Source organism: Paroedura picta, chromosome 7 (genome assembly GCF_049243985.1).
Source record: "Paroedura picta isolate Pp20150507F chromosome 7, Ppicta_v3.0, whole genome shotgun sequence".
In the NCBI taxonomy this organism is placed as follows: domain Eukaryota; kingdom Metazoa; phylum Chordata; class Lepidosauria; order Squamata; family Gekkonidae; genus Paroedura; species Paroedura picta.
The window spans coordinates 78147288-78169964 of record NC_135375.1 but is presented as its reverse complement, the minus strand read 5'-3'; the positions used below and the strand labels follow the sequence as shown (position 1 = coordinate 78169964).

At 43.2% G+C, this 22677-nt stretch overlaps 1 protein-coding gene across 25 annotated transcripts in view; it reads left to right on the top strand.

Moving 5' to 3' along the window:
- MPDZ (multiple PDZ domain crumbs cell polarity complex component) overlaps window positions 1–22677 on the top strand; it is a 218037-nt gene that overhangs the window by 95453 nt on the left and 99907 nt on the right. For 20 of the 25 annotated variants that reach the window (XM_077345047.1, XM_077345059.1, XM_077345058.1 and 17 more), the window contains exons 1-3: window positions 9232–9449; window positions 16083–16153; window positions 17918–18084. In XM_077345047.1, the coding sequence (XP_077201162.1) occupies window positions 16138–16153; window positions 17918–18084 (183 nt within the window). In that variant the 5' untranslated portion in view covers window positions 9232–9449; window positions 16083–16137. Of the gene's footprint in view, window positions 1–9099; window positions 9170–9231; window positions 9450–9764; window positions 9918–16082; window positions 16154–17917; window positions 18085–22677 lie in introns of those variants that run through there. The other 5 variants (XM_077345035.1, XM_077345036.1, XM_077345034.1 and 2 more) reach the window with 5 other exon arrangements.

Here is a 22677-nt window from a genome sequence, read left to right as displayed (position 1 = left end):
ACATGAAAAAAGGCCTTCTCATTCATGGTGCCAAAACTTTGGAAATCTATTCCCAGAGAGATGCATTTGTCTCCCTCTATTTTCTCCCTCTATTGTCTCCCTGTTTTCTGCCATCGGGTAAAGGCTTTTTTTGTTTGGCATACCCCCCAATAATTGTTATTGGCCTCCTCCCTGTTTTTTTCAAATAATACATGTTTATGTGTTTTCATTGAATGGATATCTTGTTGTTGTTATTATTATTATTTTGAATATTAATAATATTGAAATACTGTTATGCTTGATGTTCACCACTTTGGAGATCCTATTTGGGTGGAAAGGCAGCAGAGAATTGATTCAAATAAAATAATAGATTTAAGTAATCTTAATTTCCCACCCACACAGCAGCTATCCAAGCTTTGCTGTGATCTTCTCAAAACTTCAGATTAAAGCAGGTTTTAGAACAGGGGTAGTCAAACTGTGGCCTTCCAGATGTTCATGAACTACAATTCCCATGAGTGTTCATTGGCAGGGGCTCATGGGAATTGTAGTCCATGGACATCTGCACGGCCGCAGTTTGATTACTCTTGTTTTAGAAGGATCGGAGAAAAACTGGGGGAACCTTCAAGAGATTAACAAATGTACCGTAATACAGTGGAGAAACAGAAGCAGCAGGATCAAATTAGAGCCACATATCCCATGTAGAAGTATGGGTTATTTGCCCCAAATGTGATGCTGCTGGGACCTGCAAGAGAAAGAAAAACATGTTTTCAGAGAAATGCAGATGATTTGAAAAATAAATCACTGAGATATTTATCTGCCTTTTAAATTAGGTTTTGCTGGTAGGCTAAATTGTTCTAGAAATTCTGTTGACAACAGGACTATTTCTGCATGAGGAATTTGCCCATGGACATCCTCTGCTTGCTGGCAGGTTTTAGTGCTGCTTCCACATAACATTGTCAGCAACCCAAGGCTGTCCAGGGGCTGGTGCAAGTTTGGGCCAGATCTGCCTCATTATGGAGGAATTCACCAAAACTGGACTGGCCATTCCTTGGCTGATTCCACACAGAGGGCATAGCATCGGGCTGCCCCCTGGCTATTCTGCTAGGAAGAGGTGGTCTGGAATTTTGTACCACCACACACGGCAGCAGTACCTTGGGGGGACCCATCCTGGTTTCTGCCACACAACTCAGATTGTCTGCCAACACATGGCCATGTGTCAGCAGAGGCCCAGTTGGTACCCTGCCTGCCTACCAAGTTCACTTGCTCTGTGGCTTCTGGGTGGCTGGGTCGGTTTCCCCCAACTCAGGATGAGCAGTATGTTGTGCTGGTGTCCCCGTGCGGAATCGGCCCTTATCACACTTCACATTGGGGAACAACCAGGGGCAAGCATTGTCCCACCCCCCCCCTCACACCTGCTCTCCGCTCTCCATTTCCTGCTCACAAGATTTTTTTTTTAATGGTGCAGTCCATGTTGCTGTGGGACTGCAAAGCTAAATTCTCCAAGTTAAAATAAAATGTTCTGTTCATTGTCCTCATCTGTTTTGAGATCGGGCAGCCAAGGCACATCCCCATTTGTGTTTTGTGGCATTTGGGTTTTATTGGAAAGATAAGCACATGATGAAGCAGCCCTTTCCCGATTAGCTAGGCACCTGTGCACCTCATTTTTAAGCCTTACTGTTCACATCAAATCACTCATTGGGGTCCAGTTACCATGTCCAGCATCTTACAAAGAGACCCAAACACCAAGAATCCCCCCAAAAGAGGGGGAAATGCTTTATTCTTTTGATGTTTCTCTATAGCAATGCTGAAGTGTTCATTTAAAAAATACTCTTATGTTGTGGCATTACCGCACAGCAACACAGAAATGCTGGTTTAAAGAAAAATTAATTTCAGGGCTTGGGATGGAAGGAAGTTTGAGTCTCTGAAACAACTGCTGTTCTGGGATTGGTAAATCAGGGGCAGCCATAGCCACATTCACACCAGCTTGGGATTCCAAAGCAAGGTCTCAGGGCTGTTTACTTGGCCTGCACTCCAGGGATGTTGTTCCTGCTGCCTGCAGAATTGGCATTTGTACAAGGGGTGTGTATAAATGATCCGCTGCCGGGGTCTGCTGGTAGCCAGCACTGCTGTTGTATTTATATCCCTCCCCCATGCAGTGGCTGTACTTCAGCCCATGGGGGACATTCTTCAGCACTTTCTTCTGCACATTGGAGGCCTAATCCTGCCACCAGGCACATTACTCAGTGGCCGGACCTCAGTCCCCCTTCAGGACCTCTGGTTATGCTGGTTGCTGGGCAGCCTGGGAACTCCTCCACACATGCAGCATTGTGTGTGCTGTGCCCACCTCCCACTGGAAAATTGTACAGCCTTTGGCCTGAGGCAAGTGCTGCCATGTGGCTTGAACCTCCAGCATACCCCCCCTACCCCATAGATTGCATGACAGTCTTAGCCAGAAGTGGTGACTGCTGCATGGGCATCTCTGGCTTATTGGGTTGTGCTTGGCCTGTGTCCCGCTGTGCATGCAGCCTTGGGCTGCCTGGGCTGCCATCCCCGTGCTTCCATGGGCAGGGGGCTAGTTCCTAGACCCATTCATTGACGGTGGTGGGGAGACCTTGAAATATCCAGTTACATTGTGTATTTCCCCAAGGACTAGAGAGTTGGAATTTATCAGCTACTGTTCTTTATAAAGTTTATACCTCTGATACCTGGCAGTACATTTTATGGCACACATGGCCCAGCCTAGCCAAGTGATATTTATGTCAGATCCAGCCCTTGTTACAAATGAGTTCAACAGCTTTGGCTAGAGAATCCCAAAGGAGAGGAGATGAGGGTGGCGACTAAGCTGGAGAAATTGTAAGAACAGCAACTCCATTTCAGGGATGGCTACATCAATCCCAGGGTTCCTGTTCATTGTGTTGGGATTCTTAAAAAGAATCGGAAGGCAGGAAACATCTTGTTGTTTTACCCATACCAGAGCTGTAGGTTATCGTGTTTCTTATATGCTTATATACTGAGCCTCCCACTTAAGTACCCCCATAATAGGGTGGGGACACTTGCAATTAAACACACTCAGATTTTATAGTCTAAACTAGATCTAAAGCCCATTTTAATCTCAAATAAAATGGGCGCTAGATGGGCGCGGCCTCCTGCCCCCGACTCCCAAAGGCTTCCGCAGCTGTGGGGCCGCAGAAGTCTTTATCCTCCTCCCCCCTCCGGACGGCATAAGGGTTCAGTGGGGCCGGGGCTGCGGGGAAGCGGCCTACCTGTATTGACGGACGGCAGCGGGGCAGTCACGGTGGTAGCGGCTCGGCTGGCGTCGGCGGCTTGCTGGCGGTGGCGGCGGCCATTTTGGGCGGTTGCCGATTTTTGGCGGCGGCTGGCTCGCTGGCAGCGGCGGCGGCTGGCTGTCAGGCTGCGGTGGCGGCCATTTTCGGCAGCGGCTGGCTGGCAGGCGGCGGCGGCTGGCTGGTGGTGGCCATTTTCGGCGGCGGCTGGCTGGCGGCGGCGGCCATTTTCAGAGGTCAGAATGGACGGGAGTCCCCGGCAGCTGCGTCAGGCCGCCGGGCAGGGAGCACCCGCCGCGCGGCTGGCGGGTGCTCCCTTGCCAGCGGCCTGACGCCTTGGGAGGCGCGAAGCGCGTCCCGAGGCGTCAGGCTGCCGGCCAAGGAGCAACTGTGAGGGCAGGAGAAGGAGGCGCGGGCCACCACTCACCCGTGGCTGTCTGCGCGGGTGAAGCAGGGAATGGGAAGCCGTGCTTTGCACGGCTCCCCATTGCCTGCTTGGGCCGGGATGGACACTTGGAGGGGCCAATCAGGAGCTGCCTTGCGGCTCCTGATTGGCCCCTCCGAGTTTTTATCCCGGACAGGGCCCGCCCTAACTCCTCCCACAGTGCCCTTACTCCTTTATACAGTCCGTGGCGCTCTGCGCCACGGGGCTGTTTAAAGATTGTAGTCTACCTTCTATCTGTGTCAGTATTGAATTTTCACCCTCACCAGCTCCCTGCCTTTGCAACTCTGTATCTCAGAATTCAGGCCATTGTAAATCCCCTTGGTCATGTAATGTCCTCTATTAGCTGCCTGCTTCCTCATCCAAGCACCATCTGCTTCTCAATTGTAACTGGAAGGCTGTGTGTGGGGAAGGAATGCATCTATAAGCCCAGGAATGACTATTGCACCAATGAGTCCCATCATGTCACATGTTTCACCTGGACTATGACCCTTGAGCTCTTTCTGGAGAAACATTTTGAATAGAGCAGTCTGCAACTGGAGCATGACAAATCTATGGTCACCTTGGGAAAAGCAGGGCTGTTTTTAAAGTAGCCTTAATCTGACCAAACCAGACATTCCTTTTAGGTATTTTGTGTCTGAATGATCTATGATCATGTTAATGGGCTTTGTCACTTATTTGGATGCTCTACAATAGCCAAGGGCAAGGCCTGTGGTTTTAAACAATCATGTTTGGGATAAAGAAATTCTCCTTTATTTTCCTAAAATTTCTAATTATTTTGTTTTGCAATTATAAATAATTAGCATCTCTTTAATATGTTTCTTTTGCTTTACCTTAAGGGCTTCTTCTTTTTTTAACCCCAGGCATATGTGTAACCTCCAGCAGAAAATTAAGAGTTATGGAGTTATGTATCCAGGGGAAGCTGTGCTCCTAAAAAAAACTCTTAAAATGCAAATCTATGCAATGCTCATGCCAAAATAACTGCTCCAGTAAGTGAAACTAATGTGCTATAGTTGCCAGTACAATAATCCAAAAAAATGGAATGGATCCCAAAAAGCAAAGTTCTGAATTTTAACTTATCGCAGCAGTGAAGAGGATACCACCAAAACAGCCAACTTTCTTCCTTGTGACTTTGAAGCTGAGTTCTTATGTGGAAACTGAGAAGGCTGCCACTAAATATAGGCTTCTAATTTTGTCATGCAAGTGATCTGAGATATTTAAGGATGCTTTCACAGTGCGCGTGCCGTTTGAGTGAAACTGAACTCCATTGTGTCCTGGATGAGCCAGAATGAACTTACCTTGTCGTCCCTATAACAAACTACACATCTAGAAGAACTGGGTCTGCTTAATGAGTTGAATGTTATGGGATGGATGCATCCTAAACATTAGCACTGCTGTTACCTGAAAATGGCAAATCTGCCTTATAATGAGGCAGACCATCTACCATAGCCCAGTACTATCTATTTTAGTGTCTAGTGCAGGACTTGTTCATATCAAGTAAACTTTTAAAATCACTGCTGATGAATCGTTTATTTTTTTCATTTCTGATATCTTAAAGGAGTGCTTTTGTCCTTTTATAAACATAAAGGTTTGATCTGTTTTTAAAAACCACTTTTCCTCCCTTCTGAAATTGCAAACCTTGACCACACAATCACCTTTCCATGTAGGAAATACCTGAGTGTCTCCCTTTTTGGATTACTCTGAGAAGCCATTGGCTAGAAGGTTCATATTTTAAAGGAAAACAATTCCATAACAATCAATGAGCAAGTCAAAAAAAGATGTAAACTATCCTCCTGCAACAGCTTCTTCTGCCTGTGCTCTAGCTACATCTCTTTAAGGCAATGGCAATTTGTACAACTTGGTATAGTGGTAAAGAGGAAAAAATTCTAATGTTTGAGCTGATTTGATTCCCTGTTCCTCCACATGCTGGGTGACCTTGGGCAAGTAATAGTCCTGTTAGAAACAGTTCTCACAGAGCAGTTTCTCTCAGAGCTTTTGCAGCCTCACCTACCTCACAGGGTGTCTGTTATGGGGAGAGGAAGGAAAGAGTATTATAATTAAATTAAGTATTAATTTAATTCAAAAGAAATTCCGTCTCAACATCCAGAAGAAGATCCTGTCAGAGCTATTTCTCAGTGGAACAGGCTTCCTCGGGAGGTGATGAGTTCTCCATCTTTGCAAATTTTTAAACAGAGGCTGGACAGAGAGGATAATTCTGTGAAGGCTTAAGGGGGTGGCAGGTTACAATGGATGAGCGATAGGGTTGTGAGTGTCCTGCATAGTGCAGGGGGTTGGACTAGATGACCCATGAGGACCCTTTCAATATTATTCTATGATTCTAAGCCACTTTGTGACTCCTTTGGGCAGTGAAAAGCAGGGCATAAAAACCAACTCTTCTTTTACTGGGAAAGTGCTACTGGGAAAAAGTATCGCTCCCATGGCCTCATAGTGTTTCTCTGCCCTGTCTACACTTTCCCCATCTTCCATACCATTGGTCTCAAATTTGCTTTGTTGTGATGGTCTTGGAAAGACTGCAGCAAGACCAAGGTGGTATCCATACTGAAAGGGAAAGTCTATATAGTCACAGTCCCACCCACATGTCCTGGCTGCAATTGCCTGTGATGGCTACTCCCAAAGCATTCCTCCTTTTTTGGATTGCAAATGGCAAACTTCACATAACTTACTCATGAGTAAATATACCCAGGCAGAGGCTTTTCTTGGCTGTCCTGGCTACCTGAGGGCTGGCAGGGGGGCATTTCTGGGCCTCCCAGACCCCCTCCCCCCATCCAGATGAGGCACAGAGGCTGCATCAGGAGGTGGCTCACTCCTGCCCCCATGTCCTCCAAGTTGAAAGAGGCCAGGGCAAATTACTGGCAGCAGGGCTACTCCTCTTCCACCCAGCAAACCACTGACACTGGCAGTAAGTTGGAGGTGAAGACCCCTTATTAGGTTTTCCTGGCTGAGGCCCATGACTTATTCATGAGTAAACTTTTACAGCTTTTCCTGGCTGTCTGCATGACATTTGACCTGATGGGCCCTCACTGGCAGAGCGTGATTTGAACTGATGGGCCCTCATTAGCAGAGTGCAATTGGAACTGAATGGCTCTCATTCCCAGGGCAGAGGCCTTTTCTGGTGGTCCTGGGTCCCCGAAGGCCGGTAGGGGGTTCCACAGCCCCCCCCCCCTCCAAAAAGCATGCAGAGGCTGCACCAGGAGGTGGCTAACTCCCCCCCCCATGTCCTCCAAACTGAGAGGCCAGGAGGCTAGGGCAACTTACTGGTAGCAGGGCATGCTCTGAGGACATCTCTTCTCCCACCCAGCAAACTTCTGAAACTGGCAGGAAGTTGGACTTGGAGACCTGTAATCCCTTATTAGCCTTTCCTGGCTGAGAGCTGCCTCCTGATTGGGGCGACCAATGGATAGGAGGCCCCTTGAGGGAGATTATTAACTGCTCCTTGACATCTGGAGAGTTCCCTGAGGGACTCAAGGAAGCAGTGGTATGCACTCTGCTGAAAAAACCATCCCTGGACATGTGGGATCCCAGCACTTAATGTATACTGTCAAAACCATGTGAATGTAATGATGTGTGGAATATGGTTACATAGATCTATAAAGACCTATTGGAGGATGCCTCTGAAATAATCATCAGTATTAATAAATAACAAACCCATACAATTCTGTGACTAAATATTTTATTAAAATAAAAACATTTTAGAGCCTTGCCCCCCCTTTTAAAAAAATGAACAGCAAATGCAAAAACACCTTTTTGTAAAGCAGCACATCCCTCTCTGACATCTGTGCCCTGATTTGTCCTTGAAAACTTGCCAACAGGAATAGGCTGGTGATCCCTAGCCTGAGAGATGGATGCTTGGTCTCAAACAGGACAGGGCCTTTTTGGTCCTGGCCTCAACCTGGTGGAACAAGCTCTTGGAACAAGCCCTTTAAAAAATGTCACAGTTCCAAAGGGTTTGCAAGACAGAGCTCTTCTGCCAGACATTTGGTTGAGGCCAATGAGCTAATAGAATGCCACTAATAGGGATCTCCTCTGTAATTTTCTCCCACCCTGGACTGGGAAGGGAGCAACTGACTGATCAGCAAGTTCAGCAGCTACACTGCATAAGATAATTTTCAAAAAGTTAAAAAATGTTATCAACCTGTTTTTAATGTTTATTGTTATCGAATTATTGTAAACCTCCCACAGAGGGCTATTATAACTGAAAATATAAATTGAATAAACAGAAATGATACTAGTATCCTCTGTGTTCCTGATGTGAGGGTATTCTTGATACTTTGAAAACGCCCTCAGTAGCTAGGCAATTTTCTCCACAGAATAAGGGGAGGGGGAAGCACTTATAGGGAAAGAATCTTAAATTCTGAAATGTTTCATGTTAAGCTTCTTCGGGGGGGATCTCACTTCAGATTCTCAGTAGAATGTCTCTTTCCCTTCAAGGGACAAAAGAAATATGCAATTAAGGAGCAAAAGGGACCATCATACCAATCCCAACTACCTTAAAAGCCATGTTTTATGCCCACTGCGGAGGCCTATCACAAACAGGTTTTAACTAAAGCCTAACAGGTTTTAAATGCTCACTTTGTAGTTGTACCAAACTTTTGCCCGAGAACAGGCACTTCTAAGTATGATTTAATATTATTCCTCATTAGAAGATGTCCTGTTGTTTCAGAGCAGTGATCCATTTATCCTAGCATTCATTTTCATTCGGGGGCCAGCCAGATGACCTGGAGGGCCAATTGACAGGGCGTGGAGGCCAAAACCTTCCTCTTATGTTGCCTCCTAGCACTGGCTTTCACAGGTCCCCTTCAGTGTCTATGGCTAGTGGCCTTGGATTAGCTTCCATGAAACTGTCTAAATCTCCTTTCAGAGCTGTCTATCCCTGTGGCTGTCACTTTGCCCAATGGCATGAGATCCCACTGCTTGGTAACTTGAGTGAAGAGCCCTCACAACCGCAAAGTTGATACCGAATGAGGAGTCGGCCTAAACCGCAGAGCTGAATCCTTCCTATCTCCTTTTCTTTCAGAGCAGAAAGAAAAGCAAGTGGGCCAGCTTCCCAAGGTCTGTCTTGTCTCCAGCCCAAACAGCCAGCAATTTGTAGGGCCCCTCCTGTTGCCGTTCTCCCGCTGCTGCTGCTGCTGCTGTTGTCATGGTTCCTCCTTAGCTAGCACTTCTCTCTCCCGCGGCTGGGCTTGGCTCACAGGGACGTCTGGCAACTGGAAAGGGGGGAGGGGGAGGGAGCCTCAGCGTCCAGCCGCCTGATGGCCGGGCAGGATTAAGTTTCATGGTCGCCTGCGTGTGTTTATCCTTCAGCTCTTCTGTAGGGGCTGTTACTTCAGAGAAAGGGAGGAGAGGAAAAAAAGGGGGGGCAGACAGTGTTTCCCCAGGAGATACGCTGGGGGGAGCTGAACTTGGAGGGGAGGGGGGTCCAGCCTTGGAGAAGCGGCCCAACCCGGTAAGCTTCACGCAGCAGGGCTGCGAGTCGGGGCGGGGGGCAGACGGTAGGGGAGAGAGCAGGAGGCGGCGGCGACGGCGGCGGAGGGGCTGCTCGGAATGCAGAGAGAGAAGCGGCAGCGCAGAGGCTCCTCCCGGGAGTCGCGTTCAGGCTCCCCCCGCTGCCTTTTGTTCCAGCTCCTGCGAGGCGCTTTGCAACCCGCTTTCCTCCCTGGGGAGGGCGCAAGGGGTGGCGCGCGCGCGCTCCTTTACCACCCCCTCCCCCCTTTAACGAGGTGAAGGTATATAATAATAATAATAATAATAACCCCGAGGTTTCCACCACGTCTGGATGTGCTCCTTTCTGTTTAGCGGGGTGGTGGTGGTGTGTGTATGTGCGTGTGGGGGGGGGATGGTGCGGGGGGGGGATTGCTCGCCCCCGTCTTCTGCGGGGTGCAGGGAGGGGGCCCGCCAATGGCTTCGCCAGGCCTTGCCGGGGGCGGGGGGAGGGTGAGTTGTGTCCGGCTGGAGCCGCCCGGCTTAGGCCGCCTGTTGCTTCTTGAGCCGGCCGGAGTGGCAAAGTTCCAGCGGCGGGACATGCCTGCTGGGGGCGGGCAGGGGCGGGGAGGGGTTTCCTCCGGCTACTCACTTGGCTGCTGCGGGGGGGAGCAGACGGGATGCTGGTCGGTTCTGCTCCAGCGCCGGCCTCGGGTAGGAGGGGGCGCGATGGCAACAAAAGCTCTCTTCCCACTGGCTGCCCGGATGCGGGGGTGCGTGGCGCTTCTCTTTGGGGGGCGAGGAGTCCTTCCTCCGGCGGCGGCGGCTGCTGCTCGTCGGCTTACCGCGCCAGCTCGCCTCCCTCCCCCCCCCCCCATCCGCGGCCGCCGCGCCGCTCTCGCTCAGGCTGAACCCCCCTCCCGCCCCCTCCCCTCCCTGGTGCGACACGCAACTTTCTTTGCGACGAGATTTGTGGGCCAGGCTGGGGAGGAGAGCAGCATCTTGCGCTTTCCTGGCGAGTCCAGCCACTCGAAAAGACAGGGCAGGTCCGGAGAGGAAGAAGGCAGGGGTGGGCAAGAGAGCGCGCTGCGTGCGCGGCGGAGTGGGGAGAAGGCCGGGAGGCAGCTGAATAGGAGCATCCTCCATAGGCTCAGGAGCCCGGCTGGCTTATCACTCTCGTATTCAACTTGTGGCAACTGCAGAGAAGGAGAGGGAGCCAGGAATACCATGTTTAAAAGCAAAGCCCTGGGGCTTCCCCCCCCCTCTCCCGCTTTGGGTAGGAGTGAGGGTGGTACCAGCACTCCTTTGGAGTCAGAGATACACTTCATAAGTTTTACTTCTAGTTTCTTCTGCTTTATAGTTCTTAGTTAACCAGTAGCAGAAAGACTGATTTCTCTTCCTCCCCCCCCCCCTTTGAATACACGTTTATCAGGATAGTTAAGATTTGATAGGTAAAGAGTACCGTGAATTTGGTTATGAAAGAAGTAGGTGATTAATGTCATATATGTGTGATCCTGTACATGTATGCTATGATTATCAATTCAGAAAAGCAAATACACGGATCTCATATTGACAAGGCTCAATAGATCAACTCTTGTTTGAAAGTGTAATTGAAAAGATGGGAAATAAATTTGTATCATACTTGAAGTAGGCTGAACTTTCTAGGTAACTAAATTGTGTTAAAAGATCCTAATCTGCAGTCTTAATTTTCTCTACAGCAATCCTTGTTTACAAATCTGATTATTGCTATATATATATATATATAACCTATGTAATGAATATGTGTAGATTACACATATGTGTAGATTACACATGTCCAATCCCCCTCATTGGACATGGTACAAAAATATTTGCTTATTTATCTTTGTCAAGTATTTCAATTTTTATAGATAATTGCATATCTATAGTATAGACTTCAGTTCAGCACAGAAATAAGTGCACATCAGCTCTCTGATTTCAGAGCAACTTTGGGTTGGATTTGTGACTGTTGAATTTAAGTGGAGTGCACAGTATATCATAAGCATCAATGTCTTCTCTTTTGTAAAAATTCCCATTAGCAAATTTCATCGCTGTTCTGTGAGGATGATGTCATTGGATGTTAAACATTCCATAGAAATAAGGTATTGCTAGCAAGTTGACCCATTTAGTCATCTTCTTGATGGGTTCAGAATAATTTATAAGGTTGCAAATAAAGGGTAAATTCTTTCCTCAACTAGTTTTGTAAATCCTGTGAAAGTATTGTGCAAGAAACTGATTATTATGTCGTAATTATTGTAATTCTTAATCTATGGTAGTTTTTTTTAAAAACCCTGCATTGATAGATCACTAGTTTTAGAGAAGTAGCTGTAATGTAGCTAAATCAACAAAGATTCCTGTGGCATCTCAATCAGAGAGGTTGTGGGACACTCCCAGTAGACCACTCCCAGAAGAATATTGCTTTTCCTTCCCTCCTTCCTTTATACAAGATTCACCAAACCATAACTTACAATTTCATGGTAAACTATATACTTTTATTATTATGCCAAAATCACCACTTTGTTTTATCCTTTTAACTCTCTAAACCAAGGCTATAATGTGGTTTGGACCCTGATTTTGCAGGAGGAGCGTAAACCATAGTTTGCGATTTAAACAACTTGCCAAATTGTGAATTGCTGCAAAAGTGATTAGTTTCTGTGAGTCTAGAAGATTGGGGAACAAGGGGGTGGGGAATGAATCTGGGGTTTTCTAATGCCCATCATTTAAAAAGTTTTAATACATGGGAATCATGCCAGACATGTATCTACCTAATTTCATGAAAGGCTGAAATGAAACAATGACTTACTAATACAGAAATGTGTTTTGCTTTGGTTATTCCTGTTTCTTCTTCAGTTTCAACATAGCAATATGTGATCAGTGATCAGTGTTCTCCCCAATCCTTGCATTGTAAGCATTGACACATTTTGACACATTTTCCCACAGTGAATCATAAAACGTTTTCCTGACATGAGTTTATTTATTTATTAGATTTATTCCTTGCATCTCCCCAGAGGCCCGAGGCAAGTTACAGACATATAAAATCCCAATAAAAACATACAATAAAACATATAAAATATATCATACATAATCCCCAGATAATAGAACAAGATGTGTTAAAAATTCAGTTAAAATACAAACCTGCAGAAATTCCATTTCTGGGAAAAAATAATAGTAGTTTATTTTTCATTTAGTTCTCAATATCTTTAGCATCCATATACAAGGTACCACTGATTTTTTTCTATTATAGTCTGAATTTTATATTAATATATAGCATACACAGTCCATAATTTGTCATTACATTAAATGCAGTTATAAGGGGTTTGCCCAATCCAGTCTTGCAAGAATAAAGTCCAAGAATTTGTGGGTTTGTAGCAGTGTTAATTAAATCAGTTGTATTATGTAAATCAGCTGATTAAATATTTTTAATGTCCGTTCTTTTGATGTTTTATTATTTGTGTCTGATCTGAGAGTTTTTATCAGCAGTGTGCTGTATAACTTTACTTGAATTTTTATTAATATGTTTAAAATATTTATATGATGGCCATTTGATTGGTAAAACATTCTTGAAGATACTGTCAACTAATGATCTACTGTTGAAAGTATAAGAACTGTAAGAGAGAATTATGGTATTGATAGAAATCTAAGTTGGCTTCCTGGAAGCTATTAAAATGAATTCTGAAGTGTTATAGTTGATTATTGATAGTTGTAAATAATGCTTTGTAGATATAAATACATACTAGCCATATTCAGGAGATTTGTTGATGTGTATGTGGAAACCTCATATTTAAAGAGTTACAAATTTTGCACAACTACCTATGCTGAAAGAGAAAAATTATTTCACAGATATGATTAAACTGTAGGTCAGAGTGTGCGCACATGTGTGTACACACTATAGTCCCTGGTTAGAGAGCTTGGAATATACACTGTATACAGTTTTGACTTCACAGAATATTTTCTCATGCTTCGATTTTGACAGTAGTGTTGGTAGTTTCTGACAGTTCAGTTAGTCATTATTCTAGTCCTACCATTCGTAAATAAAATTGGTTAACATAAAGAGTAATAATTCTTATAAAGCATACTGTCACAAAATAACACAACTGTATTTCCTTTTACTTAAATTTACACCTGATTGTGATAATTTCAGCTTCGACAGGCCAGTTTGATGCCAGTGCTTGTGAAAAGTTCCATTTTCATTTGTTTTGTAAAACAACTTCTCATCACTGAGAAATTCAACTGTAAATTGTGATATATTGTTGTTTGGGCAAATAATAATATTTTATAATTAGTACCGATAATGATTATTGTCCTGGCTTGGATGGCCCAGGCTAGCCCAATCTCAGCAAGCTAAGCAAGGCTGACTTTGGCTCGTGTCTGGACGGGAGACTTCCAAGGAAATTCAGGGTCACTATATGGAGCCAGGCAATGGCAAACCACTTCTGAACATCTCTTGCCTAGAAAACTCCATGGGGCCTGTGACTTGATGGCACTTTTTAACACGATTCATTGCTGCATGATGAGAATTACTTTAGCACACTTTTCAGATATTTTTGCAACTTTTGTAACAGTCAGATACGCTGTACAATATTTTCTCCGAGTCCAGTTGGTTGGAGATAGCACACTGAATTGGATTTCAAAGCTGCCTGGCAGCCAGTGAAGGTAATATTGGTACTAAAATGTATAGTTCTGAAATCTACAGTTTTCTGTTTTTTTGTGAAAAGTACGTATCAGAATTGATAAGCTACTTCCACAAATCACAGAAAGTTAAAATCGGGCACAGTCAACTCATTGCTTTGTTTAATATACAAACACATGTAATAAATAAATATAACAGGATATAACCTTCTTCAAAAATCCTCCTAATACAGGGACAGGGAGCCTCTAGGCTTGTGGCCAAATCAGGCCTCTATCATTCCCTCTGGCCTCTCAAAACTCTTTCATGACATCTCATTAATTTAGCCTCACACTGTGTTTGGTTTAGTCCTAGACTCATCACTGTGGGTGGTGTTGTCTTTTTCAGAGCTGTGTATACTTTGCGCCAATTCCCTCTGCTCTTAGATTTTGTGACCCAAGTTTAGCTATTTTGCATATATTTGGTAATCCTGCGTCTGCTGGAAATGGGGCTGGAAGAGGATTTATGCAATGCCTGAAAGTTCCATCTGTAACCTTTAGGAGCCAAGTACTGTGTTGTCTGGGTTTTGGGATCTCAACAGATGGTATTTGAATTTTTCAAGATTATCTCTGGAGATAAATAGCTAGAAAATTCCTTTTAAAATGAAAGTGGTGTGTTATTCAGTGGCACACTCAAATTGTGTATGCTGGGATCATATAAGTTTGGCGTCAGTCCATCACTGGTCATGTGAGTTCCCAAGGGATATGTAGGAGACTTCAATTACATTCCTACATCAGCATCCTCTCATAATAATTTTTTGTGCCCAGTTTTTGCTAATGTAAGAGAAAGAGAAGTGTGTGTGGTGGTGGGGGGGGGGCAGGTGGGATTCGTATGCCTGTGGATGAGAGATTTGCCTATTAATAAGAGACAGCATGACTCACCTCTCTGCAAACAGTATATGTACCATTTTATTTATTTATTTATTTATTTAGATTTCTATACTGCCCATTTCTTTGCAGCTCTGGGTGGTATTATAACTTCCATGGAACATTATACAGACTATAACATCAAAAAAACTTTCAATAAAGCATCAAAAGATTACAAAACCACATTTATAATATACAATTAACAGTAACTTTGGGAGAGTCATGGGCAGGCATCTGGGGGGACCAGCAGGTGTTCTAAATCGGTCGGCCTCAAGCAAATGCCTGGTGGAAGAGCTCCCTCTTGCAGGCCCTGCGGAACAGTGGAAGTTCGGGCAGGGCTCTGATCTCCTCAGGGAGCCCATTCCACTAGGTAGGGGCCAGGACCGAGAAGGCTCTGGCCCTTGTTGAGGTCCGACGTGCTTCTGTGAGGCCAGGGATCCGCAGCCAGTTGGAGGTGGTGGAGCGTAAGACTCTTTTGGGGGTATAGGCAGGAAGGCGGTCTTTTGTGAAGTCAGTGTAACAGGCAATATGGAACTTGTAGCTTCCTCTCTTCTGTTGTCATAGAAGATTACTTCACATAATATCCAAACTAATGAATATATTGGTCTGGATATTAATGTTGATTCCAGGAGACCTTTGATAACATAATCACTGTGATAGTAGCTAAAAGGTAGGGTCAATTAATGTACTTTCTGTCTTTGGCATTGCATGGTTGGTAAACTGAGGGTATAAGTGTGATTGCCTTTTTTCTAAAATAGATCCTGTAAGAGTTCAAAGTTACAATGTCTGTTAAAGTACACATAAGCTTTTGTTTGGACCCCCTTGGACACAGCTATTGTTAGAGGATAGCTTTCACAACATTTTTTTCTTTTTGATAAATTAAGCTGGAATGGTATAGAATAGAAAACAGAATTGCAAAATACTTAAATCCAGGAATTTATCACCAGCTGCTCTTTGAGAAAGGGCTCCACTGCAGTCCTCACTCTGTTATGGCCACACACCCTATTTTGGTTGACCAGTTTTGGTAAATTGGTAAACTACAATATCACAGGGCGTCATGTACAGGAAAGGAAAACTAAGCCAGTGTTACTTCTTTCTGTGCTAGGACAGAGCTTGCAGTGGAGTGCTCGAGTGATCTCTCAAAATGTAGTACTACAGTGCCATGAAAACAGAAAAAGTGTTTGGTATCAGGTGGTCAATTTGTTTGGTATGGTTCACATTTTTCTATGTAAAGAAATGCATGAAGTATAACTGAAAGGTTATAACTGAAAGGTTATGCTAGAACTGTCATATTTGAATGCGACTTTGAGAGAGTAATCAGTGGTTTTCAGTTCCGGTTTTTCGGGTTTAATGCTTAAAATCCTCCCCCTCTCCTAATTTTATTCTAGAAATATCTTGGACTGACAGCCATTTGGTGAAGTGGAAATTGAGCAAGTGGGAACCATGTTGGAAACAATAGGTAAGACTTGAAACTGACATATAGATTTGCCTGTTTAAAGTCAAAGCGGTGGACTAAAAGTGTAATAAATAAAATTAGATTTTTCATTTTAAAGAGATGAGATGAACTGCATTGCCTTATTTTTTGAGTTAAAATAAAGAGATGCATGAGATATGTATCAGTATACAATTCAGAGGTCCAGATTGTACTATTACTTATTTGCATTTGTACAGCTAATTTGAAAATACTGTAAAAATTAAAGCAACATTGAATTGAATGTAGTATTGTCTTAAGTTTTGATTACTTATACTTACAACTTTAGACATAGCTATCAATTAAGAAATTATGATTTCTACGTCATTTAAATGAAAAGTTAGATCCTGCATGTCCAGAAGGGATGATTTTTGCTAGTTCCCCATTCCTGCAGTTTACCTCCGGCTTATCTGTGGGACCGCTTATCTGCGTATGCAGGGCTCTTCGCTCTGTGGGTATAAATTTACTGGTGGTCCCGGGCCCCTTGGACATATGCCTGGCCTTGACTAGGGCCAGGGCCCCAGCCTGGCGGAACAAGCTCCCGGAAGAGCTACGGGCCCTGCGGGATTTGTCAGCTTTCCACAGGGCCTGCAAGACAGAGCTCTTCCGCCAGGCATATGGTTGAGGCCAGGGCGACTCCTGGCACTGTCAACTGTGGATCTCTAGCTGAAACCAACTAAGTCCCTCACTCCCAGATAGTCATAGACCTTTGCTGGACAGGGGGAGGGGAGTGGGTTATATATTTATTATCTGCCATTGTGATATTGTGTTTTCATTACGTTATAACGGTTTTTTATAGAATTTTATTGTTCTTATGAATTTCTGTAAACCGCCGTGAGACATTTGAGAGCGGCAGTATATAAATATAAAAATAAAAATAAATAAATAAATAAACTCCCCCTCATGCTGTTCGTGGAGGAATTCCTGAAAGCAACATTCTGGGAGGAATTTGTGGTTGCAACAGGAGGAAAAACCAAAGTCACATTCCATGATGGAAATCTTTCTGTCTGGAGATTTTCAATGGGATCCAAACCAGTGTTTCTTATGCTTAATTGTATATGGACTAATTTTTACTGATATAATTCACGTCTGTCCTGTTTTCTTGTGGCTTCACTTTATCACTGTTTTATTTGAAAGAAAAAATGGGTGGGAACAATATGGACCTTACTCTGTTGAATAGTTCAATTTATATTAATGGTGGATCAGAACAAGTTTGGAGAGCAAGAAAATCTGGACTGCCTTAGAGAAGTAATGGGTTGTTGTCCTTTGCAAAATCAGAAATGGACCTAGCAGCATCAGGTCCACGTAGCCCCTGTGTTGAAAAGCCAAGGGAGGCAGTAGTTGAGATTCAGTGTTTAGTGGTTCAGGCAGGATTGATGACTGAGCGTAGTCTCTGCTATGAAAATGGTCTAAGGCAGGCAATCAAAGACTGGCTACAATATGGTGAAGTCAACCTATTGGGACAAAGCAAGATCTAAAGTAGATAGTAAAGCAATGAAGTAGGAAAAATATGAAGAGAATCTTGAGAGTGGCCAGACTGGTACAGAATAATGTGTGATGGAAAGCTAAAGAACCAAAGCATAAATTGTGTCTTTTGGAGTTGTTTATATTTATATAGTGTATATCTGATGTTGTTCAAACAGTATGATGGAGAGAGTTCAAGTAACTGGTCATGTTTTGCAGCATATTAATCTTCTATCTGTATCTATCTATAGGAAAACAAGGTAATAAGTAAAATGCATGCTTTTACAGATACTCACCGGGCCCTCCAGGCAGTGGAGCGTCTACAAGTGAAATTACGGGAACGAGGTGATACAGCAAATGAGGAAAAATTAAGTTTACTGAAATCAGTACTGCAAAGTCCTTTGTTCAATCAAATCCTGAACCTTCAGGCTTCCCTTCCACAGCCAAGAGATCAGGTAGGACATCAGGATCTCTAGGACAAGGAAAATGATAAGAAGACTTTGTAAACATTTTCATCTGATAACTTTCTGCATCATCTTAAGCAGACAAAATGGATGCTCAGCAGCAAAAAGAAATTGCTCAGTAGGAAAGTCATATTCCAACATTTCAATTGAATTCAGTAAATTTTGTTATTTTAGGAAAAGATACAGCCACAGATTTCTCTATGAGTTTTGATCCTAGTTAATAACTTGTGTTAGTACTAGTATGAGTATACCGGTATGAGTATTACAGCCTAAGCATCCTGTTCAAGTTAGGATACCTTTCTAGTTGTGTATTTATTTCTGCCAAGCTGTTTTCCTCAATAATTAGCTTACAGTACACATAAAATAGAGCAAGACTTAGTCTAAACAAGACTATTTACCGTGTTTCCAGTAGCAAAGTGTTGTCTGGTGTGAGTACTTTCCTTGTTAATTTTAATCTTCAGTGTATGAACTAAAGGGTTATTCTTTTTAATAACTTTCCCCCAGAGCTCTGGAGAATTTATCCCAGGAGAAGAAGAAGAAGAGTTGGTTCTTATATGCCGCTTTTCACTACCTGAAGGAGGCTCAAAGCAGCTTACAGTCGCCTTCCCTTTCCTCTCCCCACAATAGACACCCTGTGAGGTGGGTGAGGCTGAGAGAGCCCTGATATTACTGCTTGGTCAGAACAGTTTTATCAGCGCTGTGGCAAGCCCAAGGTCACCCAGCTGGCTGCATGTGGGGGAGCGCAGAATCGAACCCGGCATGCCAGATTAGAAGTCCGCACTCCTAACCATAGAGCTTTGGGCTGATCCTGCGTTGAGCAGGGGGTTGGACTAGATGGCCTGTATTCCTGAATGCAACGGACTTTGTCCCTAGTTTCACATAAAAAGAGAAATATACTAATGGTGACCTGCATCATGGCATGCTCCATTTTAACATGTCAAATTTAAGGAATTTTAATTCATGATAAACCATAATAACTATGGTTTGCATTTGACCAACAAGCCACATTCAGAAACTATAGCTTGAAGTTGGCTTTCAGATAATACTTTTTTCTAACCATGGTTTGGCATAATGTCAGAATTAAAAAAGTCATAGCTATAGCTCTCACTTATGGTCTAGCTAGATGTCAATTAATCAATCCTTATTGCATTAGCAAAAAGAAGAAGCAGCCATAGCAACAATACAAATGGAAATGGAAATGTCCAACAAAATAAAATGTGAAATATATAAAAAAGAATTGGTCTAATAATAAAAAGGAAGACCATACAGTCCAGAAACAAATTACAAATGACAAGTGACCTATAGAGGAGCAGTCACAAATTAGAAATACTTAGATCAGTACTCCCCATCATCTTTTTATCCTTTATGATGACAGCAGTAAATCTTGCCATTCATAAAGTAATGAATTAGTCCCTATTGGCCAATAATATGACTGATTTCTCCTGATCTGGCCTTCTAGCTGTATGTTATATTTTCCTCAAATACTTGGATCACTGACATGTGGGTGGGGATTTATTTGGACTGGTACTGTGGCCCATAGGAAGAAGGAACATTACTTCTGCAAAGTTTTCCCTGAAACAGCCCAGCTGAGTTGCTATTTGTCCAATGAGGAAACTGACATTTAGCCATATACAGCTTTCAAAGGGACAAATAGCCACTTCCTTTGGGTGTTTCAAGTGAAGAAAATAGTGTAGAGTAAGGTATAAGTCTCTTAGAGAGCCAGTTTGGTGTATTGGTTAGGAATGCGGATTTCTAATCTGGCATGCTGGGTTTGATTCTGCGCTCTCCCGCATGCAGTAAGCTGGGCGACCTTGGGCTCGCCATGGCACTGATAAAAATGTTCTGACTGAGCAGTGATATCAGGGCTGTCACAGCCTCATCCACCTCACACGGTGTCTGTTGTGGGGAGAGGGAAGGGAAGGCAACTGGAAGCCACTTTGAGCTTCCTTTGGTTGGAGAAAAGCAGCATATAAGAACCAACTCTTCTTCTTCCTATTCTTCTTCTTCTTCTTCACACCATAGTCCGGAACCAAATTGAGGACCCATAATTCTAGAAAGCATAGGGCTGTAGTCCAGCTTGGGGGTGTACCCAGGAAATTATAACATGTAGTTAGGCCCTCGGGAGACTGCATTTTCCACATCAAAACGAAAGAAACAAGCAACCCAACATAACTTGTGGGATCTCATACCATGGCTTGGGTTCTGAACTATGAACTATGGTGCCTTGGCTGAATCAGTATGCTTGGGCCACTTGAGAGTGGAAATGCAAAAATGTCCTGCCAGTTTTCCCCATCACTCCACTGCCATTTATTTCCTCTGTAAAGGTCCCCTTGCTAGTTTTTAGTGAATGGAGATGCCTATTTTTACTGTTTTAATGTTTTTGTCAAAATGTTGTAGGACTGAAATTGTTATTTACTACCCTGAGTTGGCAAGACTAAGAGGGCCAGTTTATGCATTATATACTATAAATAAATAAATTATGCTATACATTTGTTAAATCATACCATATCACAAAATAGTGCAGGTATTTCAGCCACACTTTTTACTTGATTTTGTTTTGTGGAGAAGTCTGTAGTTCTAGAGGATGTGTGCATGCCTGAAGTTTAGTGTGACCAAACATCAGATATGTCAAACATACAATGGTTTTGCGTACGCTTCATTTTATTTGTATTGCACGGCAATCACTAGTTCACTGTGTGAGCTTTGTGCAACAGATAGAACTCTAGAGAAGACACTTGTGTCAACACTGTGAGGAAAGTACTGTCTGTTGGTTAGCTTTTTCACTACAGAAGGAAAAATGAGCCCTATTATTGAGTTCTGCTTGCATGTATCATGTGAAACACTCCTGAGGTAGCACACCATTTGCAACGAGGGTCATCTTACCAGGCATTTTCTGGAAATTAAGTGGAACTTATTTGTTGTAAGAAGTAGGACAGTCTGTGTTAGCAAGCATGAAATACTAACTTGCTGGCTTTTTCAATTGATTATGTGATGTACAAGTAAATAAATAAATGTGTGTCTGCATGTTGTCATATCTAATAGGGCATGTTTTAAAGCACAAAATATACATATATATTGGTCAGTGCTCATCACTAGACATATATGTAGTTAAATCTGGTCCACTGAAATAAGTACATTTAAGGTCTACTTGGCATAACAGCAGTTTATATTTTGGCCATTAACCACCTTTTCAAGAAGTACAAACATTAAAAGCTCTTTTGTGGCTTTTTTGTGGACAGGTAATGTTAGAAGCTATGACTTTGTCCATATCAGAATTGTTTTGTTCTGAGCTCCTGTTTTCACTATTACAGTTTACATTTCTATGCTATTTTCTGTTCTCTTTTATATTTATTTTGGATTAGTTAGGAAAGAATTTCTTTTGCAGATAGGGAGTTCTGTTGCTTATATCCTAAGGGCTGGGGGTAGGGGGGTGGGAATGAAAGCTTTTGTCTTTAGTGGATTGAATTTTTTTAAAGCACTGCACTTTCCTGTTAATGTTCTGCATGTTTTATTACCTGCGCTGAGATGCCTTGTTGATAGATGCTTTGTATGCTTTTTCATTAAAATAAATTTGTTGCTAATGTTGGGAGTTTGAAACGGCAAAGTAAGCAAGATAGAGAGGAGAAAAATCCCAGTAGCTAGGAATGAAACTGAATAGAATCAATGCTCTCTTTGAGAGTGAGAAAGTGGTACCCTGCCTTCAGCGTTCATTTGCATGTCAGCATACTAAAAGCAAACACATATTTTTCCTTTGAGCATTGCCATTCTTCATTGGATGTTTGTTTTTTAACTCTGGTGCCATGGCAAAAGCCCGGTGTTTGAAGATAAGGGAGCAAAAAAAATAATGCTCTTGTGAACTTCTCAAGTCTTAATTTGATTTTTTAAATAATTTAAAATATTTAAATACTTAAGCAGTAATCACTCAGTGCTGGCAAGCCACCCTCCCTCTATCAGTGCTTGTTTCTCTTTCCTCCATAGGAAAAGCTCAAAGCAGTGCTAATGAGAAAAATCCCCTTCCTTGGCTGGGTAACATTCTTCACATTTTTTTCTTGCAAGTTTGAAGATAGATTTTTACAGGATGGAATAGTACTGGCTGCAGTGTAAGGGCCTCACCAGCTTTCTTATGCATCCCTTTCAACTCCTGTTTTAACTTCCTTGGTTGTTTCTGTTAGCCATTTTATTCTTTAGTAGTGTCTACATTCAGAATTTCATTGAGATTTAACTCCTTTTGCCATCCCTTGATTCTTAGCCAGTGTACACTTTATTGTGAGAAAATGTTTGAGTTTACCTCATGATTCTTTTGTGAAAAGCTAAACAAAAATATGAAGCATGTATTTGAAAAGGAAATGCTAGAGAGCTGGTTTTGTTGGAAGGCAGTTAAGAAGTTACTCTGAACCGGAGAACCATACATGTTACCTTTTAAACAGTAGTTCCTCTGAGGGCCCACTTAAACATGACAGGGCACAATCTGACTTTGGTCATGCCAAATCTCTGCCAGGAGAAAAATGTTAATACCATTGACCATAGTACAAAGATGGACCATTCCCAAAGAGATCACAGTATCTTCCCACCCAGTTGCAGATT